This window comes from Cavia porcellus, unplaced genomic scaffold, assembly GCF_034190915.1.
Source record: "Cavia porcellus strain 051 isolate PalLab524CR breed Dunkin Hartley unplaced genomic scaffold, mCavPor4.1 scaffold_21, whole genome shotgun sequence".
In the NCBI taxonomy this organism is placed as follows: domain Eukaryota; kingdom Metazoa; phylum Chordata; class Mammalia; order Rodentia; family Caviidae; genus Cavia; species Cavia porcellus.
Window position 1 is genome coordinate 19,344,473 of NW_026947504.1, and position 25,201 is coordinate 19,369,673.

At 34.7% G+C, this 25,201-nt stretch overlaps 1 protein-coding gene across 3 annotated transcripts in view; it reads right to left on the minus strand.

The window, feature by feature from the left end:
• The window catches only part of Adamts19 (ADAM metallopeptidase with thrombospondin type 1 motif 19), a 234,747-nt gene that overhangs the window by 40,360 nt on the left and 169,186 nt on the right, over window positions 1-25,201 (minus strand). Inside the window, exons 16-18 of one of the 3 annotated variants that reach the window (XM_063232408.1) lie at window positions 23,986-24,066; window positions 10,384-10,541; window positions 6,166-6,319 (exon numbers count right to left, since the gene is read on the minus strand). In XM_063232408.1, coding sequence (XP_063088478.1) covers window positions 6,166-6,319; window positions 10,384-10,541; window positions 23,986-24,066 — 393 coding nt within the window. Of the gene's footprint in view, window positions 1-6,165; window positions 6,320-10,383; window positions 10,542-23,952; window positions 24,067-25,201 lie in introns of all 3 variants that reach the window. The other 2 variants (XM_063232407.1, XM_063232406.1) reach the window with 2 other exon arrangements.

Consider the following 25,201-nt stretch of genomic DNA (forward strand, 5'->3'; position numbering starts at 1 on the left):
CATATTAAATGTATATTATGCAAATCATGAGTGGAGTGATTGGTAACGTGATCAATTTAAACACCAGGTGAACTAAATCAAGGTGGTGCTAAGAATGGGCCTTCTGAGGACCTCTGCCAGCATAAAAAGGAGACATGGAGAGGAAGAGTAGCATTGTGGGTTCTCTTAAGTGTTGTTATTTGGAGCCGTTGGGTCTCCTGGAAGAGCCTGTCATGATGGCTTTCCTGACATGAACTTGGCAGTTATCACTGGAGGATCTTGGGACCTTGTTGCTGAGGATGGCTGCAGTTTACTTTGGGGAGCTTTAGTCTTTACTTTGATCACCACTTGATGGCTCCAAATGGGAAGATGTGTGTTGTTCAATTTCCAGGAGAAACTTGTCATGCCAGCTTCCTGATATGTACCTGGCTGTTCTTGTTGGAGGAACTTGGGACCTCACTGTCACTGAAGATGCTGTGGTACTTTTCAGGGGAGCCCTGGTCCTTATTTTAAGCATCACTTCTTGGCTCTAGCACACAAAACTCAGCCTGCTGGCATAGATCCTTCACCATACTGGCACAGGCTTTCTAGCTTCCACTGCTGACCTTTGGGCCTTCCCAGCGCAGATCCGTGGGATACACTTGCATAGGTCATTGTCATTGGGACAGTGGGTTTTTATCTGAACTCTTTATATTATTGTTATGGGACTCAGGCTGTTGGCTGGATTTTCTAGGTCTTTAGCATTGTGGACAGATATCCTGCACTTCCTTTGTATCTGACTCCCTGAGTGACCATTTTAAATAATACTATAAATTATATGTCTGGTATGTAATTGTTCTCCTTGTGACCCCTGACTACAACAGAAAGCATATGTTAAGTATAATTTCTACATTAAATAGATGAATGTTACATTTATGAAATATAAATGTTAGTTTTAAAACCTAATTTGAAACACTAATAATTATAAAATACTCTCACAAAACGTGCCTGGCTAATTTAAATAATGCCATTTTTCCAAATATTAGATAGAAATATGAAAAACACATAATCTGAAAAGTTTTCAAGGAACACATATAAAGTCAGAGAGTAAATGTGTATTAATTATATTGCATTATTTTTTCACAAGGTACCTAGCCTTAGTTATGTTGCCCCATATCCTCCACATAGATATTGAAAAAATTAATATACCAAGAGATAAGATCATTTATATCATTTTAGAGAGCACATTAGTAATGTTAAGAAAATATGAGGGCGTGTAAATATGGCTACGACATTTTTGTCCATATTATAGCAAGGAATGTCGTAAGTTTTTGGCAGTTAGAAGGTCCTCAACCTTGTTTTTTAAAACTTTCATTGAAGAAAATCATTGGACTCAGGACAAATGTATTTCTCAGCTTCAGACAAATTATGCCTATGAAAATACAACTAAGATTTAAAAGTTACATGGAAACGCTATTATTTGTATGTGATATACATATTCTTATGTATATCAGAGATAGATTTTTTTTTTTGTAGATTGCCATCAGGTTTGAAGGAACTATGATGATGAGTATGGTAGAAAAAATATAATCGTATATACATATGTTAAGTTGTTGGAAAATTTACTGGGGATCACCAATATTTGTTAGATATGTTTAAATTTCTTTTAAAAGAGAACATTCCTAGAGCTTCAATAGCTCTGTCAGTAGAGTGTCAGAAAAAGAGCATTCATAGCTTAGGTCTTACTTGTCTACTAACTCCCACAAGGTAATACAAATAGTGAATTAGTTTGCCTCAATTTTAAAACGTGGTTTGAAGTATTTATGTAAAAGATTATTAGCAAAAATATTTAGCAAGACAATAGATACTTTTAAATTTTTTTCCCACATATTACTGAGAACCTAGTAATTTAAAACAGAATTAGAATAATGCCAAACATTGAAACTTTATATTGCCCAGTGACATTTCATTTTCTATTGCTAAATATATTCCTGTGAAATAGAATAATGCTATCATTATTATTATTATTATTCCTCTTTGCTTCTGAAAATAATCTGCATGAATCTGCTTCCAATGTTCCATACTGTGAAGGTACTCTCATTTAAATCATGAGTATACTGAAAGATCAGAAAGCTCTTTCTGGCTATTAAAATTGACAATATGAAGTTAGAAGCAATGCAATTCTTGAAATCATGCCCGTGCACTTTATTTGTAAACTGAAAAGGAACACATATACAAAAGCCCAGAAATATTTTGGTACTGACATGAATCTGGGTCCTGTTAACACAACCAGAGATAACTGGAGACCATACACTATGCCCATTGGGACAGAATCCAGACAGGTCACATAAGCACAAATTCCACAGGAGCTACATATCCTTGGGAGTATGTTATAAAATCAGACATTTAAAATAAGAAATAAAGGCATGTCCAAATTATTATTTAAAATGATCTAATAAAACATTTTTTAATCCAAAGAAAATGCAAAGTATTTCCAGGGGACCTGCTCTGTTTGGTGAAAAGAAACTACAGGGACTCCCTCCTTGTCAACAGAAGAAGGCAGGTTTGTACGATAGTGATGAAAGAACTTGAACTTAGGAATCAGGAATTCTAACCCTGACTCTATCCACTTGGTCAGCACAATCTTGGAAAGTCCTTTAATAACTATGCACTTAAGTTTTTGTATGCGTATAATTAAGAAATCATGTTTAAGAATACTTGATATTTCTATTCACTCTGAAACAAAAGAATTTATAGTGTCTATTCATTAACAGAAGTTGGCACAATATTCTAGGATATATTTCATATTTTGGGGGACATTTTTAACCCTTAAAAACTTGCCTTCTTAAACTGAATACTGAAAATTTTATATATTTGATTAATTCTGATACAGCTTGCATTAGATCATAACCACAGAAGAAAAGTAATCGAGGATAATTTAATTCACTGGGGAAACATTTTCCTTTTCAGCTTTCAAAATATAAACAGGTTTCGGTGACTGCTTTTCATTGTTATCAGGTGAACCACAGGCCTCTCCATCACTTCCCCCAACTCCACAGCCCTCTGCCACCAGGGTCAGCGGCCAACACAACATGACTACATTTACAGTACACAGACATATGTGTAGATTTCTATTGTGACTGTATTTGCTTTGGTTTGTGTTTTTTGCAGAGGATGAGAAACAGAGACGCAGCATCAGTAAAGAGCGGGCAGAAGAGTAAGAGGAATTTGGGTGTAGATTAGGTGTCAACAGGAGAAGCTAACAGGATGCAAAGACTGAATTGTGTAGCAGTGTGCGGGCCCAGGATAGAGTCTGAACTCTCCTGTGACTGAGATTTCTTTCCTTCTTTCTTTCTTTTCTTTCTTTTCTTTTCTTTCTTTCTTTCTTTCTTTCTTTCTTTCTTTCTTTCTTTCTTTCTTTCTTTCTTTCTTTCTTTCTTCCTTCCTTCCTTCCTTCCTTCCTTCCTTCCTTTCTTTCTGGGTTGGGGGCGATTTGAAATCCATTTGTTGTGATTACACCGTATCCTCAGAGCACAGCATGTGCTGCATAATCTCACCATTCACTGGCCCCACCCTAGAGGACAGGGTGTTGCAGGGGTCAGGTCCAAGCCCCCAAGCTCTGCACACTCTGGCAAAGGAGGCTGCTCCCACCTCTGCATCTTTTGAATGTTTCCAGCACTTTCCTGCTGTCTCCTGAGGGGACTGTCCCTTGGATGCTCTGCAGATCTCCACTGAGCCCAGCATTTTCGTGCTGACCAGGACCTCTGAACTAGAGGCAGAGTGGGTCTCTGCCTCCAGCTTTGGGTTGGACTATGTAATGCTTTACCCTTCTTACAGTTAAAAACCAGCCCCTACCCTCTGCCCACTCTTTCCTTTTAGATTTTATATTATTTAGTTTTTTTTTTTTTTTTTTTTTTTTTTTTTTTTTTTTTTTGTAATGTCCGTCCTGGAACAATTCTTAGAACTACAAACGATTAATGAATGATTCTCCCCACGTCACCTCTTCTCAATTCTTAGCACTCTTCCTGAAAACCTTACTTTTGTTACTTTAGTTTTGACCATTATTTCCATGGTCTTATTAATAGTCACAGTAACTGCAGCACAAAGTCACTTTTATCATTAACCTCTTGTACTCTCAGCACCTTACTTCAAACATTCTTCACTCTTACCAAGGCCTTTGAATCCTATTACCTTTTCATCATATTTTAAGCACTTTACGGATTTGTTTCTCTCCGCATACAACTTAATTTTAGATTCATCATTTTCAACTTGTCATACAGAATCTCAGGATAACCCTTTACTCCTCTCTGACTTTATCACATTCAGAAATTCTCAGACACCATCCAATAGAGCACTGGCATGCTCTGCAGGGCTGGAGAGCAGCATATTGTCATGAACACTGATGTCATACTAAATCCGCCACCATCACCTTCATGTGAACCATTTGTTAACACAACACAAGCAAAATAAATGTCCACATTCCATTTAAGCTCTCATTCTCAAAGTCGCCACTTTGCATCTCTCTTTTCAAAGCTCCAGTGACTCCTGCCCCACCCTCCCGCTCAGAAAGACGCAGGCCACTGGAAGAACAGCACTTTGAGCTCTTAGCACTCGCCTTTCCCCGTTACTGGTGATGGGTGCCCAGAGCTCTGTCTACACGGACTGCCCCATCGTGTCCCAGCTGGACATTGTTCCAGTACTTTTTTTCTTTTTTGCTTTATACTACGTTTCTGTTCTATTTTAGAAAACACACATTGACAAGCAAGATGCATACTTGCTCCTCTTACAAACAGCAACAGCCTCTCACGGTGTATATTCCCTTCCTTTTCACAGGGCCAGCCCCGATCTTCAGGTTTCAAATTTTTAAAACAATCACTACACATTTTTAATGTAATTGCTATGGATTTAAATTCAATGGTCTTAGTCTGCATTATTTATGTAGTAACTTAGTATCCAATATTCTCACATTTTTCAATGTTTTTTTTTATTAGTACATGATTGAGTAAATAACAATTACATTCCTCATGGAGAGGTGGCATATATACATAAATATCTTCATTCTTCTTTTCTGTACTCCTTTCCCTCCCCTCCCTCTCTTTCCCACTACCCTGGTCCCCTTCCCACTTGAAAACTCTCTATCTCTTATGTCCCCACATTTAGCATAGTGTAATAAGATCTGGTATGTGGTCTGTGTGTTCTGTCCCAAACATTCTCTCACATGCCACTTTCTGCACTTTCCCCAGCCTCTGCTGTGACACCATGAAGGCTACACAAATCAACAATTCTTTCGGTCAGAAAGCAAATATGTGGGTCACTTCTTTGTGCAAATCATTTCATATTAACTATAGCACATACATGCATCATATATATTTTTATATATTGAATATATATAAAACTTTTAGCCTCGGAAGTCATCTCTTACATAGTGCTGTACAAAATGTTATTAGGCAGATATGAGAACTGAAATAGGAGCTGTGGATCACTAGTATTCACATGGAAGCTGGTAGTCTCACGGTCTTTCCCTTCCTATTGACAGCTTCTGTGAGCCACAGCAATTCCCTTAACCTGTGGGACACAAATGCCTCATTTGTGACATGAAGATTAAGTGATTTCTTAGACCCCTATAGAATGCTGAAGTAGTTTGGTTCTTTTACCTCCTTAACCTTTAATCTAAAAATCAAAATAAAAACCTATGAGCACAATTTCAGGATGGTTGTATATTTATGGAAAATACTGACACATTTTTCAAGTAGCAAGCTGAATAATTAAGATCATTATGTTATTATCTTTACACATTCTGTATGTCTGGCAAAGTCAAAGCTGCTGCACACTTACATCCAATTCATGTCCACCATTCTGGTGGCAGCTCGAGATCTTAAGACTAGTAAGATTTATGGAATAAATGCACTGCACATACACTACATTAAAGCCTCAACGGTATGTAGGAAATTTGATATGTTAAACACAAACGCATTAATATTTAAACAATACAACGAGTAGTCATATTAGGTGAAGTATGGAACAGCACCGTGCCATTTCTCAGTTTAAATCAGATTTCCCCACAATGTAGTGTGGGGGTTTAGTCAATGCATATGCCATTAAAATTCTTTATGACTTTTGGAACTGTAGATTGAGGATTTGGGATCTGTCTTAATTATCATCGGTTAATCAAAGCTGCTGTTTTGGAGAGAAATATTTTCAAATCACCTCCTCCACACGTAGCATCGCAGTCCTCCCAGCCTGTGTGCGTCCACATGAAGAGAGGCTCGGGTGCTTTAGAGCTCTGATTCTCCGGAAGCGGATCTAACGGGACAGTGTATTCATAGTGAAGACCATAATTTTGATCTTGAAAAAGAAGCACCTAAAGTATACAGAGACAATCAAGGAAGAGGGCTCAGACTATGGCACATTTAATGTAAAGTATAAAACTAAAGATATTGATATTTTAAAATGCTTATTTCATAGTGAACATTCCCTAATGTGTAGTACAAATGTGATAGCACTCTTAAACGTTAACACTGCCATACTTTTGAAAAGATTGGAGCTATACACTTACCTGTGATGCTCACTTGAATGAGGTTAGAGATATCTGATCATTTTCTTTCAGTCTGATAGACAGCGATTTCCCAAAGCAAGGAACATGTGTGAAAACTTCAGTGGGAGTTGAGGGAAAGGTGCAGACATGAGAGTCTCAGTATTAACTATGACTTATTGCACAATGTCATCTGTGCTCCTTGAACTCATACAAAAACAAAAGACACATAGGAAGCTTCTGAGATAGCACAGGAGGAGGGTGAAGGGTTGCAGGAATCAGGTACAAAGTAAGAATGAGAACTTCTAAGCCACCTGTAGAATAAGAATCTTATTCCACGCATGTGTCAGTAACTATAAATTTTGGCAACTGATTTTCCATTTGTAGTAGAGATATTTTCCTTTGAAAATCAATGTATGTTAAAATAAAATTAAATGTTAGTAGCTGTACAGTTATGTACATATATATATAAACAGTTCAATAAACTGTAACGGGAATATGAGAAGATCTCAACTCTGAGTACTCTGAATGCAACCACTGGCAAAGTCTGAGTCTGTTTTGTTCTCCATGGGTACCCGATCCAAACTTGGAATCGTAATGGACAATTACAAACATTTAGTGACTATACATAGACACATCTGTGTCTATGTGGATATTTTTCACTGAAATAAAGAATGGCAATGTGTTTCTTTATAAATTCACTTTCAGAAAACGTAGCAAGTAACCACATAAATTGTATCAGTTTTACAAACATGAAGATCTGGAGGAGGAATCTGTATAATAAAGACTTCAGGGACTTTTAGGTAAATGGATCCACTTTCAGACTATAATCTTAAGTGAAACAGATCAGCAAATAAGTTTAAACATTGCATTACTCACTTGAATGAGAATCCAAAGTGAAAACATGAAGTAGAATAGGAAGTGATATGAAGAAGTAGGAAAATCTTGTGCAAATGGGAAGGGGAACAAGAGAAGGAAGGAAAAAGGGAATTCAAAAAAAGAAAAAATAGAAATAGAGATTTTGTAAATGGGGGGGGGAGCAGACCAAAAAAAAAAAAAATAAGATGTGCTATCTACCTCTATCTCATGATGAATGGAATCATTATGTTCTGTAAACACGTACTAAAAATAATACAATAGAGAAAAAAAAATATATATATATATAAATACATTTTCAATTATTGCTAAATGTTAGGGAACTTTGTTCAATGTTTAAGCTGTATCTAGGTAGCTATAATAACAGACAATTCAGAGTTAACATTGCATGGGAGAACCTTAAATGATATGAGGGTTAAGGGTTGAAGTATATTTTCTTTACTTCTTTTTCTCAAGATTTTGTTCAGTACATGAGTAGAGCTATTTTACTGTGTAGAACGGGAAACTAGTGTTTTGCCTTTATGAAATACATATCAATAATGAAAAAAATTTATAACCTGAGGATCAAAGTAATATACTTTGATTTAAATACGTCATTTGATGTTGATTACTTATTTTTATTTTGATTTAAATACGTCATTTGATGTTGATTACTTATTTTTTAGCCTAGTAAATTTAAAAGAAAGACTTTAATGACTTTTTTTCAAAAATCCCTTACCTTGTTTATAGCTATTTTAAATTGATAGAATGAACATTAAATAACAGCTATTTGCCAATCTATGCAGTTATGTGAAAACAAGCCTATTTTTCCTAAAACACTGCCTCTTCATTGATAGAACTCAGGTTGTTCTTGTATATCTGCTGCCATTTAAAACAGAGACATGGGCTACAAAACCATTAGCTATTTTTGAAACCATCTGACTTTGGCAGCATTGTCTGCAGGAAGGAAAGTGTGACCGCGAGGCAGCAGAGGGCGCAGGCATGGCAGTGGCAGGCTCGCCTTGCAAAACTCGGGACCAGCTTTCAATCTGTAATAGTCATTACAGAAAAGTATCCTACAAGTGCAGTTTCCCTTGGATTACTGACTAAATCCAGGTCATACAGATGCCTTCTTTTAGACATAATTCACTGACTTTAATTATGCTTCGCGGTTCCAGGAAAAACCTTGGTAATTACCAGCCAGATCAAGGATTCTGTACCAAGAAATCTCCTTCATCCTAACACTGAAGTTTCGTAGACACTACTTTTTAAGATTTTCAAATATGAAGAGGCTCAGTACAAGAACCTTGGCCATGTTCCACAAAAAAAGAAAAAGACCAAAAAAAAAAAATGTCAAAACTGTAGGTTACACTTACATTAACTCAAGCTTAATGGTATTTTTCTAAATGTCAATCATTAAAAATGTTTGTTCTTGATGTTATTGAATGACACACAGTTATAGAAGAAACTAAATATTGTTCACATGATGGTAATAATTTTTTTCCTCTCTTTCTAAGTGTAACAGGACACAGTGGTTTTTTCAAACTGAAATTATATGACTGAATCCAAAGGAATTGTTAGGAGAATATAAAATAATTTTCAGTTTGGTATAAAAATCTAAGCTTTATTCAGGAAGGGCAGCATCCAAAGATGAATTTTTATTCTCCTCTAAATAACTTACTGGACAACACCATGCACATTTCTTAACTTTCCTCATGCATGGTTCTTTTCAGTCTGTAAAATGGAGCAGTAATAATATATGTGTGTATGTGTGTGTGTGTGTGTGTGTGTGTGTGTGTGTGTGTGTGAGACAGAGTTCTTGTGAGGATCAAATGTTGTAATAAATGCAAGGTACTTTTGGCCAGTAATTCTCAGTGTTCATTGAATAGTGGATATTAAAATTATAATAAAATGGAATCACACAACTCACACTGCCTCCTTATTCATGCTGGCAAAATGCATAGATTGCAATTTCATAAAACCTCATAAATTCAGATTGTGGTCCACTATCAGCTAGAGTGGCATCAGTAGAAACCTATTAAAAATCTTAATCTCAGGTCCTGGCAATTAATGAAACAGCACGTGTATTTTACAAGAACCTCAGGTAATTTGCATCTTCATTAAAGTTGAAGAAACAAATGGATCAATATGTGACTTGAACCTCTAACCTCTACACTAGCAACACAGATGTTTCCAACTGAGAACATATTCAACTTAAATTGTATGAACACATTAAGTAATGTCATATCACACTCCAAATAATGACAGCTAATCATGTTTGAGCCGCCTGATGTATACAATTTAGGATGTTCCAAAGTGGCTAAAGTCTAGGTTTGCTTTTGTGCTAGAATACAAAACTTGTAGCCAGGTTTCTGACCATCAAAGGTGAGATCCAAAGGTGATCTTTGAGCATGATGCACTTGAGCATGATGATGAGCTTAGACACACTTTCATTTTTCTAATTCTCTCCAAACTCTCTCCTGACTCACATTAATCCTCTTACTCTGGTAAAAATCTTGTCATCCCAAACATTCACATTTTCATAATTCATTAGAGAAATCCATTAAGCTAATGAGAAAACAGAGTCACCAATGGCACTATTTGACCCATTTAAAAATTTCTTTTTCTCAGGCAAAATTACAATTCATCAAAGGCATTTAAATAGGCTCAGTCAGAGGTCATTTGATATTGACACAAAATATTATCATTTGCTATATTATAGCAATGTTTCTATAGATACCCACTTTGGTTAGGAAATGAATGTTTCTATGAAAAATGGATATATTATTCCTTAGTAACGCATTTTTATTTTAAGTCTGTGAATTCCCTATCACATCCTGTTCCACTTGTAGTAATGATCGTCTTTAGACATCATGGTTTAAAGCACATTTTAAATAGTGCCAAAAGTTCACCGCTTAAGTAATTTGGAATGCCTATATGACAACTTGAATTTGGAAAGCAAGAATAGAGAGCAAACGGTAGGAACATCTTTGCCACGAAAAATGACAATGCAAAGTTAACAGTTCTTTCCCCCTTACCAGGAGGTGCAGAGGTGTTGTGGTGGGACCTTTGGCGGAGATCTTCTCCCATAACCCTCGTCTTACGTAATGGACAGTAGTGCCAGCTAAACTGAACGCCCCAGAGTGTTCGATCTTCCAGTCACTGTTAATAGAGTGTTTGCCAGCATCGCGGAGAGCTATGAAAAAGTTCAAAAGTTATGCTATTAACAGCTCAGCATTATCCATAAGCATCTACTTCTCATTACTTGTTAAAAGCATTCCATTTATTTCTAAAGCAATGGTTCAACACATCCTGATATAAAACGTGAGGCATCTCCTCTTGGGAGACATCCACGATCATGGCACACGCCGCAGGCTCTCCTTTTCTGAAGATGTTCACACCGACCCAGCCACATCATCCTCCTTCTCACACTGTGTGTACAATACTTTGACCCTTATTCAGTTATGCGTTGACATATCATTGTGTTAAGCCATCTGCGTAGATCTCCTCTAGCTAATAATTCTGGGAATGTTGGAAAGGCTGGCACCTCCTCTTAACACATGCTGTGTGTCTCCCTACAGTTATCTAGAAAAGTGTGTGATTAAGGAACGGTCACCTACACAGCCTAGTAGCTAACAGATCAAAATGCAGCTTATATATAGTACTACCAAAAATAATATATTGGTTCTAAAAGTGGAGACATACTACCAATCATGTGCAATTTGGTATAAAAAGAATGAAAATTAAGTGTCACTTCCTATTGATAAACAGTCACTGTTTGTATAAGTTTTCACAGAATAACTTTGTTTACTTAAAATTACCTCCTTTATAATATGAAAGAGAGATGCCATGGTTGCCATTTGAAAGACACATTTTAATTTTCTTCCAGATGATTTTAACTTACTACTTTCTTCCAGATGATTTTAACTTTAATTAATGTGTGTGAGCACTCTCACATTAATGTATTCTCTTTCTAAAGGACACACACATGAAGATTTGTGGAAGGCTCAATACATATTACTTATACAGAACATTTTATAATCTACACTAATAAATTATCACAATTCATTATTTAAACTAATTTCCATTTATTGGTTATTTGAGTACTTCAAAGTTTTTTATATTGTAGATAATGCTTACATAAGTTTGCTGTACATCTCCTATGTTCCTTCAATAAATTTCCAGATTTGTAATTATAGAAGCAAAAAAGTTCAACATGTAAGAGTCTGTAAAACAACCTAAAATTAATTTTCATAAAGATTGACCATTTCTGAAAAGTTCACTGGAACTATTGGTAATGTAGAAATTAATCTTCATTGACTTACTACTTATTAGTATAAGATATAATTTAGGAAATAGAATGTTCTAGAATCCTAAAAAATGAAAAACATAGATATGTTTTCTATAATCAAGGAGTTTATAACCTAATTAAAGAAGCAACAAGTTATACAAGTAACTAATCTTTAAAAAGTTATTTTCATTAGTATGTGTTTGTAGTACATAATGCTTACATTTCAAGTATGAAGTTAGTACAACTTAATTCTTCTTTTCATCCCCTTTTACTCCTCTCCAGCTTTTGATCTCATTAGCTGAGGAATATCTATCATTCTGCTTCCTATTATCTTTTATTTTGCTCCATATAATTTGGATGTCTCATATAGAGGAAAAGTGATATTTAAGCCTGTGTGTCTACTTTATTTCTCTTAATATGATCTCAAGTTGTATTTGTATTCCTACAAATGACTCAGTCTATCTTTATGGCAGCATAGTACTCCACAGTGCATAAATAAACATATTTTCTTTTAGCCATTCATCTGATCATCAACAGAAGAATGGATATATGGAATGAACATGTGACACACTGACAATAGTGAAGAGAATCAAGAAAGGCTTGTCTGAGGAATATTATTTCCTGAGAGAGTTAGTTTACAGGGAAAAGGGAAGCAAAGAAAAAAATATTTAAGGCTGAGTGAGAGAACAATTGGGAACATCCTCAAACTCCATTCTGCTTGATCTGGGTTGGGAAGAGAAGCGTGCATGAAGTCAGCTGTAAGGAAGCAGAGCGTGAAGAGAGGAGGCCGGGGAGCAAGGGCGTCTAGATTTTTTAGGCACTCTGAGGATTTTCCTAGCAAAAAACACAGAACCTTAATAGAAGAATTTGAAAAATGCTACAAGAAAAATGGGTTTGTGCAGGGAAGATGGTTTAGAACACAAAGTGAGACTAATGGAGGCTTGAATGAAGACAGTATATAGAGTAATAGCAAGACACATTGAGGGTCACACGGACAGAATATGTGAAGACTGGATTGTCTTGACTGAAAGAAACCACTACACAGGATGCCAGGGGGTCCAGATGAGAAAGTGGAGCATAAGGGCAAATAATGGGGTTTTGGCAAATAAAAAAGTATCAAGAGAGCATGGTTGTGGAGAAATACTAGGAGCTCAAGTTTGAAAAGCCTAGTTTATTGTGTTTAATGATGTCTTTGCACTAATGATGTTGATTTCATTTTCATTTGTTGATTAGTTACTTGTATTCCTTTTTAGTTATCTTATATCAAGTCCACTGAAGGATTCTTGCTGCTTGTATTGCCATTAATATAAGCAAAATGTTAATGAATTATTAAAACCTACCTTGTCCATCTTAACTTCTACCAAGGGATTTGTAAAGTCTTAATTATATATTAAGCAATTAATATTAAAATTGAGACATTAAGTAAAAATTAAACATATATGCATTTTTCAGATTTATGAAAAATATACAAGTATTAATATTTTAAAATTTTAGTTCAAAGAAGAAATATATCGTTAGAAGACTCTCAAGATTTTCCAAATAACTATTGCCATGTGGATCAACTGTAGATAACTAAAAGTGTTTTGATAAAAATTAATGTTTTGCATACAATACAGATTTATGTTGTATTTATCTAGAACTTATTAGAGAGTCTGAGAAGTCCTTTTGGCCTAGATTTACACAGTGATCAATGAAAACCTCTTAATCTAGTATTTCAACATATTTTCATGGCAAAAATATGAAGAAATATTCACCAAAGATTTCCAATAAAATGCCTGACAAATCCTCTTGGGATTGCTAAAATATGATATTTAGATTCAATTCATATTTTGGTCTTCAATATCCTGCAGAAAATGACACTCACACACATACAAATCCACATCAACTTAATAGGAGACTAACTTTAAGACTCACTAGTTTGGGTATGTGATGGTTCTCTAATTTTGTTTTTGTTTTTAAAACATGTTTTCAAGGGTGTTGGCTTCTGGCCATGACTGAATTCGCTGGAAATATCCTAGCTCTCTTATCATAGACAAATAGGCAATATATGAAACAATTCTCAACTAATGAATAGAGGACGAATGATATGATCTCTAAAACTGCATCGTTTTCAGCCTGAAAATACTCTCCAGACCCCTCACTGGGTGGCTGAACCTGAGCAGAGCACAAAGGATGAGGGTTCAGTGAGATGAAGACATAAAGAAATGGAGCTCAAATTGGCCAAGACAGCTGGCATCTGTTTTAAGAGGCACGGCAGAAAGCAAACTACACAGAAAAGATCTAAAGCCAAGCAGAGGTGTGCTTGTGAAGCTGCGGGAGAAATTCTGCCTCCAGCTAGCAGCAAGATACTCCTGTCAGCCAAGAAACAAAAAAACTGCATAGGCCTCTGTGCTTTACAACACCTAGACTCAGATAGGACCGGAAGACGTAAGAATTGTATGTACTCGGAGTGGTCAGATCTTTTTGAGCACACAGAAAAGAACCTAGAAAGGCCACATACAAGAATTAAAGCTTAACTAGTCTCAGAGTTAAAGTTACTTTAGATCCACTCTCAAAAAGCTTTAAAAAGGTTTCAGTAAGTCCATTTTATTTAAAAATAACTCCTCAGCAAAATGAAATGCAATATTCAACAATGAAGAATGAAACAAGGTAGTCATCCAGCAACACCATATTGATCATGTCTGGAATCCAATCAACAATTACTGGAAAAGTGAAAATGGAAGTAAATACTTGGGAAGCCAGCATAGGACGGTCACAAAGTCAAGGCCATGCTGGGTACGTGGCAAGTTCAAAGCCTGCCTCGACTACGTAGCAAGACTTTGTTTCAAAAACCAAAATGAAAAGAAATTAGAAAATGGGATCTATCATAATCAGGGGGGGGGAATCACTCAATAAAATGAGATTCAAGAATAATAGAGATGATGACATTAGCAGGTCAAGCCTTAAGACCTACTATAATTTTTTAAAAATGTAATACCGAAGAGCAACAGAAACTATGAAAAATTTGCAAATTATATTTTTCAGAATACAAAAATAAAGTATCTATAACAATAATCTCACCAGGTGAGTTTAAGAGCATATTGGACTTTGTAAAAGATGTTAGTACACTCAAAGCTAATCTGAAATTTAGAGGAGAAAAAGGATAAAAGAGAAAAGAAACATCATTTATAACTCACGAGAAATACTTGCTACAGTTGCACATGTGTGATCAGAATGTCAGAAAAGGGAATTAGGTTATACTTATTACTTGTAGGCATGGTGCTCAAGCATATTTTAAATCTAACAAAAATTATAAACATATCAAATTTAAAAAGTATGAAGCAAGCATGTAGAAAAAGAATAAAGACAGATGTACAAAACTCACGATGATGGGAAAAACATTGTTTAAATTGATTGGAAAGAAAAAGATGTTACAAACAAGGATAAAAGACTTAAGAATTCACTAGGAATAGCATTGGAACAGATACAGGCCACAAGACTATGAAATATCACATTTATAATGGAAAAGAAAAAGAAGACAAACACACAAATAACATCTAGAATTCTACGTGCAGTGAAAATATTTTTTAGATCCAAAGACAAGATAAATACAATAGAGACAAAATCTGAGCAACTTATTATTATCAGACTTGGGCCACAAAAACAGTTAAGTAATTCCTCATGCTAGAAGCAAATGGTTTTAGATGGGAACATGCCAATGCAACTCAAAGAAGAAGTTGATACTAACAAATATATTAAAACATGGAAAATATTTGCTCATTAAAAGTAGTATCATACAGTTTGAACTTCATAACAAGGAATAGCTCCAGAGATAAAAAAGGACATTTAAAATGCCACTTATGTTGCAAGTAATTTAAAATTAAAGTAAGATGAAGTCCACTAAGGAAACCTAATAGTCTTTAGTGTATGCTAAGGCATCAAAGGCATAAATGAAGCAAAACCTGGCATAATCAAACAAAGAAAGAAAAATCGGTAACTTTTGATGGAGATACCATTCCTTTTCTTTCTTTAGTTGATAAAATAAGAAATATATTGATGAGAATATAAGTTATCTAAATTACATAGACCTAACTGTTATTCAGAGAAGATTCAGTAAGCAATTGTCGAATATATTTTTCAAGTATAAATAAATGAAGCATTAACTAATATGGACCATGGGCTATGAAAAATTTTGATATGAAATCACACTAAATGTGTTCCTTAGTTATAAAGACATTTTAAATAGAAATTCCTAACAAAGTGTCTACTGAAAACCTAAAACCATCTGAAAATTAAGCAAACATTTTATATATAGTCCATATAGAATTTTTAAAGGATACATTAACTGTAAATGTTTTCTAAGACCATTGCTTTCTTTCTTTCTCAGTGCTGTCCTTAAAAGAACAATAAAGATTATTGATGAAATTTAACATTTATACATTCCATTGGATCTTTGATTCTCAAGCAGAAAAATCAAAGTAGCAACATGAAAATAATTCAAACTAAAATCCCACTGTGGAATGCAACTTAAGCATTGCTTAGATGGAATTTTATAGCTTTAAGTTCTCATATGAGCAAAGAAGTAAAATCAATCATCTAAGTTTCTTCCTATGTTAGAAAAAGGGAACAAATTACAACTGAAGCAATAGAGAAAAGAACATAAAAGAGGACAGATGTCAATGATGTGAAAAATAAATTAATGATACATGCAATAAAAACACCAAAAGTTGGTTATTTAAAGAACTAAAATGACTGCTAAAACTTTAGTTTGGCTGATTTTTAAAAAATTTAAAATATCAGAAATATAAGAGAGAATATTGTATTGTTTTGTTTTTGTTTTGTGAAGTTGTTTTGGTCCTGGAGATTGAAGCCAGGACTTTGCACGCACTAGGCAGGTTGTACCATGAGATGTTGCCTTAGAGCCTTTCAAAACATTTTTCAGAGTCTGGGGATTTAGCTCAGTGGCATAAGCATCGACCCTCAGTACCAATAAAAAGAAAAAAAAAGTGTAAAAAATTTTTTTTCAGAAGTTTCCAGTTAGTTTGACCTCCAACTGGAGACTCTCCTTCCTCAATCTCTCAAGTAGCTGAAATTGTACAACACTGTTCTCATAGACATTATAATGTAATAAGGAAATATTATGAACAACATTAAGCCAACAAATTTGACAAAGGAAGCAAAATGAATTAATTCTGGGTCCTAGTGTGTTTATTAAAATTGTGAGTACATTTTTATATATTGATTTTATCTTTTTTTCCAGCTTGCTGTATATTTTCTTTATTTTGTTTTGCATCAATAATTTAAATTTCACTGCTAAAAATCTTTGGTTCTTTAAAAATATGCTTATTTAGTTTTACAGCATTGTTCCTCATTTTTAAAAAGTTTATGCATGTTTAAATATTAACATTATTTTTATGTTTCCTGTACATGATACACTTATATGATTTTGCTCTGTTATGCTCACTGTATCTATTTCTTTTGTATTCCTGAAACTTTTCATTACAATTAACTTATATTTGTTGACTTTCATAGACATTTTTTGAGTTTGATTTGAAAGTGTATTCTTTAAAAAAAAATATGTATTTTCATATGCCAGTCACCTCAGTAATCATATTAAGTAAATGTTATCTTGACTACGAGATTTCACAGTTACCTGTGCATTTGTGCTGCAAATCTGTATGTAGGTTTTTTCTAAGATATAAATTTTCTAAAAATTTGAATTGCTATCTGCTCCTCATGATAACAGTAGTGGTAACAGAGAAACATTTCTTTCCTTTAATCTTTTGCAGTACAAATGCATTTCTGTTTCTCCATCTCACCGAGCACACATGTAGCTCTTTAGCATTCTGTTTCCTTCCAAGGTCTTTTTCAAGTTCTCACTTTGCAAAGGCTTTTTGGGTTTGTTTTCTGTCTCCAGAATCCTTTCTGCTCTAAATCTAAACTTGGTTTCCAGGAATAGGGCTAAAGTGGTGCTTCAGACCAGCCTGACACTCGCTTCCTGTTTTCACTTTGCATTTGGCATCTGACGGTTTCGTAATTTCTTCTCACTTCAGAAGTGTTCTGGATTGAATGCTCATGCCCTTCCGAAATTCATGTGTTAAAATTCTCCCCACTAATGTGATGCTTTTGGGAAGTGGGGTCATTGGGAAGTAACTGGGATTAGATGAGCTCATGATGGTAGACTCATCATAAATGAGATTAGTCTTCTCACAACCGTCCCAGGAGAGCATTTTACTCTTTTCCCACCACTTAAGGATACAGCTAGAAGCTGGTAATCTCCAGTCCAAGAGAGGGCTGTCATCCGAAACTGACCATGCCTGCACCCTGATCTCAGACTTCCACTTTCAAAAACTGTGAGAAATATAGTTCACTGGTTAATAAGTCAGTTAGTTTATGTCACTCAGGTAATTTGTTGTAGCATCTCAAAGTGATAAAAATAAGAGATAAAACATTAAGTGTTTTCTTTATATTTTGCTTATTTAATTGGTTATATATAATACCTTCTATGCAAAATTGTGGCGAAGATGAAGTTCATCCACATGTCATTTTTAGATTTGTGACAAAAACATAAACTATAACTATTTTATAAAGATATAACATATGAGGTCCAAATTTTAGGCTTTTTGAAAGCAAAACAATAATGGCATAATCTTCCAGCAAGCAGATAATAATTGCATATAAAAATATACTCTAAATACAAAAGGTGTCAGGAGGTAATTCAGCATCTCCTCTGAATTAAAGCAGCTTGATGTAGACAATTAATTTAAGAATGGTCACTTTGCCAAGCTCCTGTTTTCATTCCTTTTTGCTAAAGCAATTTCAGAAAATTTCCTTTCAATACCCAACTTCCTTTCAATACCCAAAGGAATCCTTAGGAAGTATGATTTATATATATCCTTTTGCTAAGTCATTCAGCTTCAAATTTAGGGGTTTTACGGGTTCATTTTTTTATCTAAACTAGCCATCCATTTGTCCTCTATGCATAAGTAGTACTAAAGTTGCCAGTAACTTAGAAGTCACCTTTGAATCTTTATCCTCTATCAATATTTATGTCCAGTTTTCAACATGTCTTATCAGTTCAATTTTTTACTATCTTTGGAAACCACTGGGTTTCACTCATTCTTATACTCTTGATGAGTTTAAGCAACATGCCGACTTGCCTCTATTCTTGTTCTCTTCTACTAGTTAATTAGGATAATTATTTTCTCTAGTTCAGTAAATAAGGAAACTTCGTGGGCTCTTGAATAAACACTGCAACACAGTATTTTCAGCGTTGGTTTAATATCTAAAGAAACATTATGTTGTTTAGGAACATAGATGACATTTCTTCATATAAATTAAAGACCCTGCTAACTTAGGGCTATAGCTAAACACAAAGACAACGACCTATAATTTAAAGCAGACACTTAAAAACAAGAATGTAGATTTTTGGAGATATAAAAGGAGTTCATCCGTAAGCAGGAAGCTAAAGGAGAGGTGTATAAAGGGATTTAAAAGTCAAGATATGTTACATGCATGTGGCACTTCCGCAGAATGGATATATCCATTCTGTTTTCCAAGTACACACTTAAAACAAGATAGACGCTGTACTCATGAAAGGGAAAGAAAGTGCTCAAAAGGGAAGAATAATCGGGATGGGGAAAGAAGACATGGCAGAAAGGAAAAGACTATGTGCATATAGGTATCCACATAACAACAGTATGTATGTATACGTGTGCAGGATAGATAGCTATACTACTAATTCACTTTAGTTCATCAAAAAGAACAGTTTGTGCTGTCATTGTTTGATTGTCTGATCATTTTTTTAAGTCTAGCTCTTGTAACCTGAACAATTATTTCTAAGATAACAGTAAGCAATATATTAACTAGTGTTGAAAGAAAGATAGAAATTGAACTGAATATTGTGCAGAGATCTATGACAAGAAAATAGCATTGGCAGAGCTAGAGGTTGTATCCAGAGAATAAAACACTCATTTCATGTTTTACTCCCTAAATTAATTCTATAAATAAATTTATCACATTAATTCAAATTGGGAAAGAAATACAATGTGGGGAAAATTTGAGGAAAATATGTCAAAAGGGGACATGTCCTTTAAAAATCACAAGTGTTGCACATAAGTTAATGGTTTTAAAAAGGACAAAATAATGTGGCAGCCTGGCTCGATGCAGGGAAACACAGAAGCTATCGAAAGCCAAGGATTCAAACCCAACATTATGGTTTTTTAGATATAAGAAACATAAACTTTCGGTTGCTTTATTCTCTGATTTAAAAACTGGAATCTTAAAAGTACCTACTTCACAAAGGTGTGGTGGGATTTATTAATGAATATATGTGTAATATACCACCCGAAATAAGCCTTATACCTGTGTGATAACAAGCCATAAACAAATAATGGGATCCAGGGAGCGGTTAGTGCTGGGAAGGAAACAAAGCACGGCCACATAATAAGAAGGGGCTTAGCTGGAGGTTACACTGCATGAAGAAGGAAAGAAACCGCTTTAATTACCTGCCGTGATTTGCTGACATAAGCTACCACAATGGTAAAGAAACAGAGGGATGGAGGAGGACTCTCACTTGTGGCATAAACAACTGGATGGAAATGAAGGACAGTGCTGGCTGAACAAAGGCTCTGTGGAAGAGGCTGGCATCATAAAATCCACATATAATACAACATATCTTTGCCGAATACAGTGGGATGAAGTCAGAAAACAGTGACAGAAGAAAATTGGAAAATTCACCATTTGTAGATACTGAACACCACACTATCAAATAACTAATGTATCAAAGGGAAAAAAAGAGAAATTAGAGAATATCCCAAGACAAATGAACCAGAAAACTCCACATATTGAAGCTTATGGAGCATATAAATGTTACAAGGGGGAAATATATACCTTTAAAAACACTAAAATTAACAAACTTTACAATTTAGAAATTAGTAAAAGCATAAACTGACCTTCAAATTATCAGATGGGAGGAGAAATCAAGATTAGAGTGAGATCAATGAATATCAATGAAATTGACAGACCTTTAGCTGCATTTAAAGAGAGAGGGGAGAGAATATTGAATTTATTGAAGTCAGAAATAAAAGTGGGAATATTACAAAGAATGCTACAGAAAAAGAAAAAGATTATAAGAAAGTACCAAGAAGAAAGAAACGACAACAAATTGGGTAACTTTAATAAAATGAACCAATTTCTAGAAATACAAAATATATCAAAACTGAATCACAGAATTAGAAATCCTAAATAAACTTATAATAGTAAGGGAATTTAAGGAGTACAAAGAATCAAAGAAAAGCCCTGGATCTGAAAGTACCTTTGTGCACTGGGTTAAGTATGGATCCAGCTTTATTTCAGAGTGTGTGGGTGTTCAATTTTCCTAGCACTATTTTATGAAAAGAACATTTTTAACTGTGTTAAAATAAGTATGTATTGAGGGGTCTGTTTCTATGCTTTCTGTTCTATTTCATTGGTCTGTAGGTCTGTCTTTAGGCCACACTGTTGTGATGACTTTAACTTGATAGTTCTGGAATTAGCAAGTGTGAATCCTATAGTATTATTCTTTTTCAAGATTAGTTTGATTATTCCATAATAATGGAATAAGATTCCTCATAAGAGGAATGCCTCATAAGAACAGAGTTTTATAATTTTACAAAAAATGTTACTGAGATGTAAATGCATTTAACAGCACTGAACTTTAAAAATTTTAATTTTCAAATTTTATATTATATATATTTTGCCCAAAGAGAAACTTGATTGAAAGGGAAATATACATGTTTCAATCCACGCAACTTGTTCATGCAAAAGACAGCCCCTTCCTCCATACGTGGACATAGAAAAAGATGCCACCTTATGAATCTGGTAATGTGCCCTCACTGCTGTCCTCTGTCAGTGCCTTTATTTTGGCCTCTCACATGGTATGTGTGCCCTATTAGTCTATGGTATTTTGCTATAGCAGGGTGAACACATGAAGACAGTTACCTATTTAAAAAAACAAACAAAAAAAACCCCAAAAAAAACAAAACAAAACAAAACAAAAAAAACTTTGCAGATAGTATAGTAAAGATTTTGATGTGGGAAGATTTTCCTTGATTATCCCAGAGGTCCTTAATGTGGTCATACGTATCTTTTTAGAAGGATAAAGGGCTAATTTGAAGACAAGAAAAGATAACATCATGGTAGCAGATACTGAAGTGTTGTGACCACAAAGAAATACAAGTAACCACCAGAAGCTTTAGGAAACAAGGAATAAATGTTCCCTGGAGTCCCCAAGGATGGTAAGCTCTGAAAAAACTTTTGTTTGGGGGCTACTGAAACGAACTGTGGATCTCTGGCCTCTGGAGCTATGAGGACTCCATTTATCTCAATTGCTTTAAATAGCCAACCTTGTGATAACTGTTACAAACTCACCTGACAATAGTGCAGTGACATTTACCATGGTGGAGAAAAGTAAGGGAAGAACAAGTTCAGTATGTCATGGAAATCACATTTTTGAGCTAAACTTCTTACTTTGGGCTCATTATTTCTGAAATACTCATGAGACACTTGACAATTTACACTCAAGGAGGATATAAAGTAATAGAGTTAAATGCCTTTCCCCAGGGAGAGCAGAGCACAGCAAAGAGGAAGCTCCCAGTCTGCCCCACACGGGAACATCTAGAGATCTTGGTAAGTTTGAGAGCACAAGAAAAGAGACCAGCTGATCATGCAAAACGGCTACGTAACTGTCACAGCAGGCAAAAGACTTGTTCAATGAAATAAGGGTAAGTCAACAGATTTCAATGCTATTACAGGTAAAGCAGCATGTGAATACTGCTTTTGTCACAAGGGAAAACACTTTCTGACCTTGAAGAGGGCAGTAACACAGACAGAAAAAACAACGTTATTGATTTGAGGAGCCTGAGGGAAGAGGAACTGGCGGTACCATGAAGCTAAAGCCTTTTACAACTTCAGCCACATAGGTCTGGTTAATAAAACTCATAATACATTCTAAAATTTTATAGATTTGGGAAAATTACACTTGAAAAATGTATATTTCTATCTTGGAAAAAAGAAAACCTACTCAAATAAAATAGTCAATTATCTGTTATTAAATAAATTTATTGACCATCTAACATCCAATATTTTTGAACATTGAGTACTGTTATTTGAATTTGAATATATGAAATGATCTAATTTCACTTAAAAAGCATTTAAAAACCATTGTAGGTGAATTTTGTCAAATGTATATATTGGTAATAGGAAACTAATGAGTATGTCATGGATAAAAGAATTTCTTTTGCTACCTTTTTTCTTCAACTAAAAAGCAAATTGTCATAAAAACATTTTAACCAAGAGTGAATTATTTTTGACATTAGAGAGTAGAAACAATTAAATAAGATAGATTGTTTTCCATGTATAAAGGATTTCTTCTTTGGGAAATCTATCACTCATTCAAGGAAGAATTAAAAAGGTATAATTTTTCTAAAGAAACAATAATTTGAGTGTTTGTAAAAAATAAAACAAAATGATTATTTGACCCATGCCTGTAATCCAGCATTCAGAAAGCTGAGGCAAGAGGATTTCTGTGAGTTTGAGAGCAGTTTGGACAACAAAGTGAAACACTGTCTCAAGAAAAATAATAAAGATGATATCAATAAAATCTCTAATTCTTGAAGAATACTTATTCCCTGGCTTAACATAATAATATTTGGTCTCTATATGTATGGTTGTCAAGACTACATGGTCATGACTTAGATTTAAATAATATATAAGCTAGTATACTTTTAATACTTCATATTTTCTCAATATATTTTAAAACTATCAGTTGACTTAAAGTATTAAATAACAAGTACATCCTTTCTACCAGCAATACTCAAAGTTTTTTTTCTTTAAGTGAAGTAAGACAGAGAATCTTTTAACATTACAAGGTCAGGTCCCTTAATTATGTAGAATGTTTTTTAAAGCAAAAGATATCTTAATTCTAAAATAAGCATTATAAAAATAAGCATATAAACATTTACACATGCAGTGAATATGTAGACATCTTTGTGCACATATGTGTATAGATATGAAGTAAATGTTCTAATGAAATATAGTTAGAATAAAACATACCAAAATCATTCAGTGAGGTTTTTTTTCATTTATCATAGGCTAACATGTGGAAGCAATTTATATTCCCCCAAAACATATAGACAACCAGATTGCTTTTGCTCCTGGGAAGTCCCTGGGAGAGAAGGAAAGAAATTCTTCCTCGTTATGACAAGAGGTGCTTCCTGGGAAGTTCAAACATGAAACTAGAAACAGACTGATTTCCTTGTCCTCACAGAACTGTCAGGGCAAGAAGATGGACTCGTACTTGGCTTGGCTCTGTGTCTGTAACGCGGGTTACCTAAATAGCTATGTGCAGGCTTTTCCTCCACAACTCTGATTCTCCTTGCTCCAGTGGGTATCACCAGCACTTCTACGTAGCCTGTAAGAGTCAAGGAAATAGAAAATAAATCCGTGATTCTTATAAAGTCTCTTTTGTTACTTGACTTGCTGTCCCTCTTTGGATTTTTTTTTTTTTTTCTATGCCTATGGAAAGAAAAAATTGTTATGGATAAGTAAAGGCTGTCATGATTTCAAGGAAAGAAAATTCTTAGAAACACACTGACTTCTCCTGAAGACAGATGGGAACGTGTGTTTTATGTAGAAAAACTCTACTCATCTTAAGAACTATGAAGAGAGGAAAAGTGTAATGGGCTAGCTTAATTAGAAGCACAGTACATTGTGAGCTACAACAAATAACCTCAGATTGCACTCTGGGAACTCCTCTAAGCTGGAAAATGCAGAGCTGGGGAGAACACAGCTGGCCCAGACCAGTCTCTGGAGCAGTTTAATGCAAGGCAAGAAAATCTAAGCATTCCACAGAGGCGATTAGCAAAAGATTTTGAAACTGGAGCTGGAGACAAGTAAGTGTATGACTGCACTTAGTAATCTGATTGTCTCTTTTCCATATAAGAAAACATCAGGTGTTTCTCAGGAGAGATTCTCCAGGACAGGTTAGGAACAATGCTTAAGTACAATAAGATCTTAAGATAAAGTGGAATAAGATGAGGGCGTGAGCAGAAAAGGATCAACATTTCATTTAGTGCACAAGAGAGACATGGAGAGCAGATGTCTACTTTTAGTTTAATGGTTATGCTTTACAATTATATTAAATAACAATATGCTTCTCGGTGTTTGTACATCCATATATCTGTGAGAGGTATGATTTGAACTTTTAAAGAATCACTGGAGCTAATTCTAGATTTGTGTTAGAAGCAAAGTAAGATGGCCTCTACTTCAGTAAATTTATAATTAACTTGGAAAGACAGGTCATAAATATCTAACTTAAATATGGTTACATAAAACTGCAAAAGTAATTTCAATTGTAACATAAAACAATGCAGTTTAATTCTTATTAACTAACATCAGGTAGGGTTTTTAAAGCTGTTTCCTCCCTTTTCTGGCCACACACTATGTGAAGATTCTATACTTTTAATTACTAAGATATATTTTAGGATTCAGAGGAGAGAAGCATCCACATAAGTTGAGGCAAGTAAGTAGATGGATGGTCTTTGCAG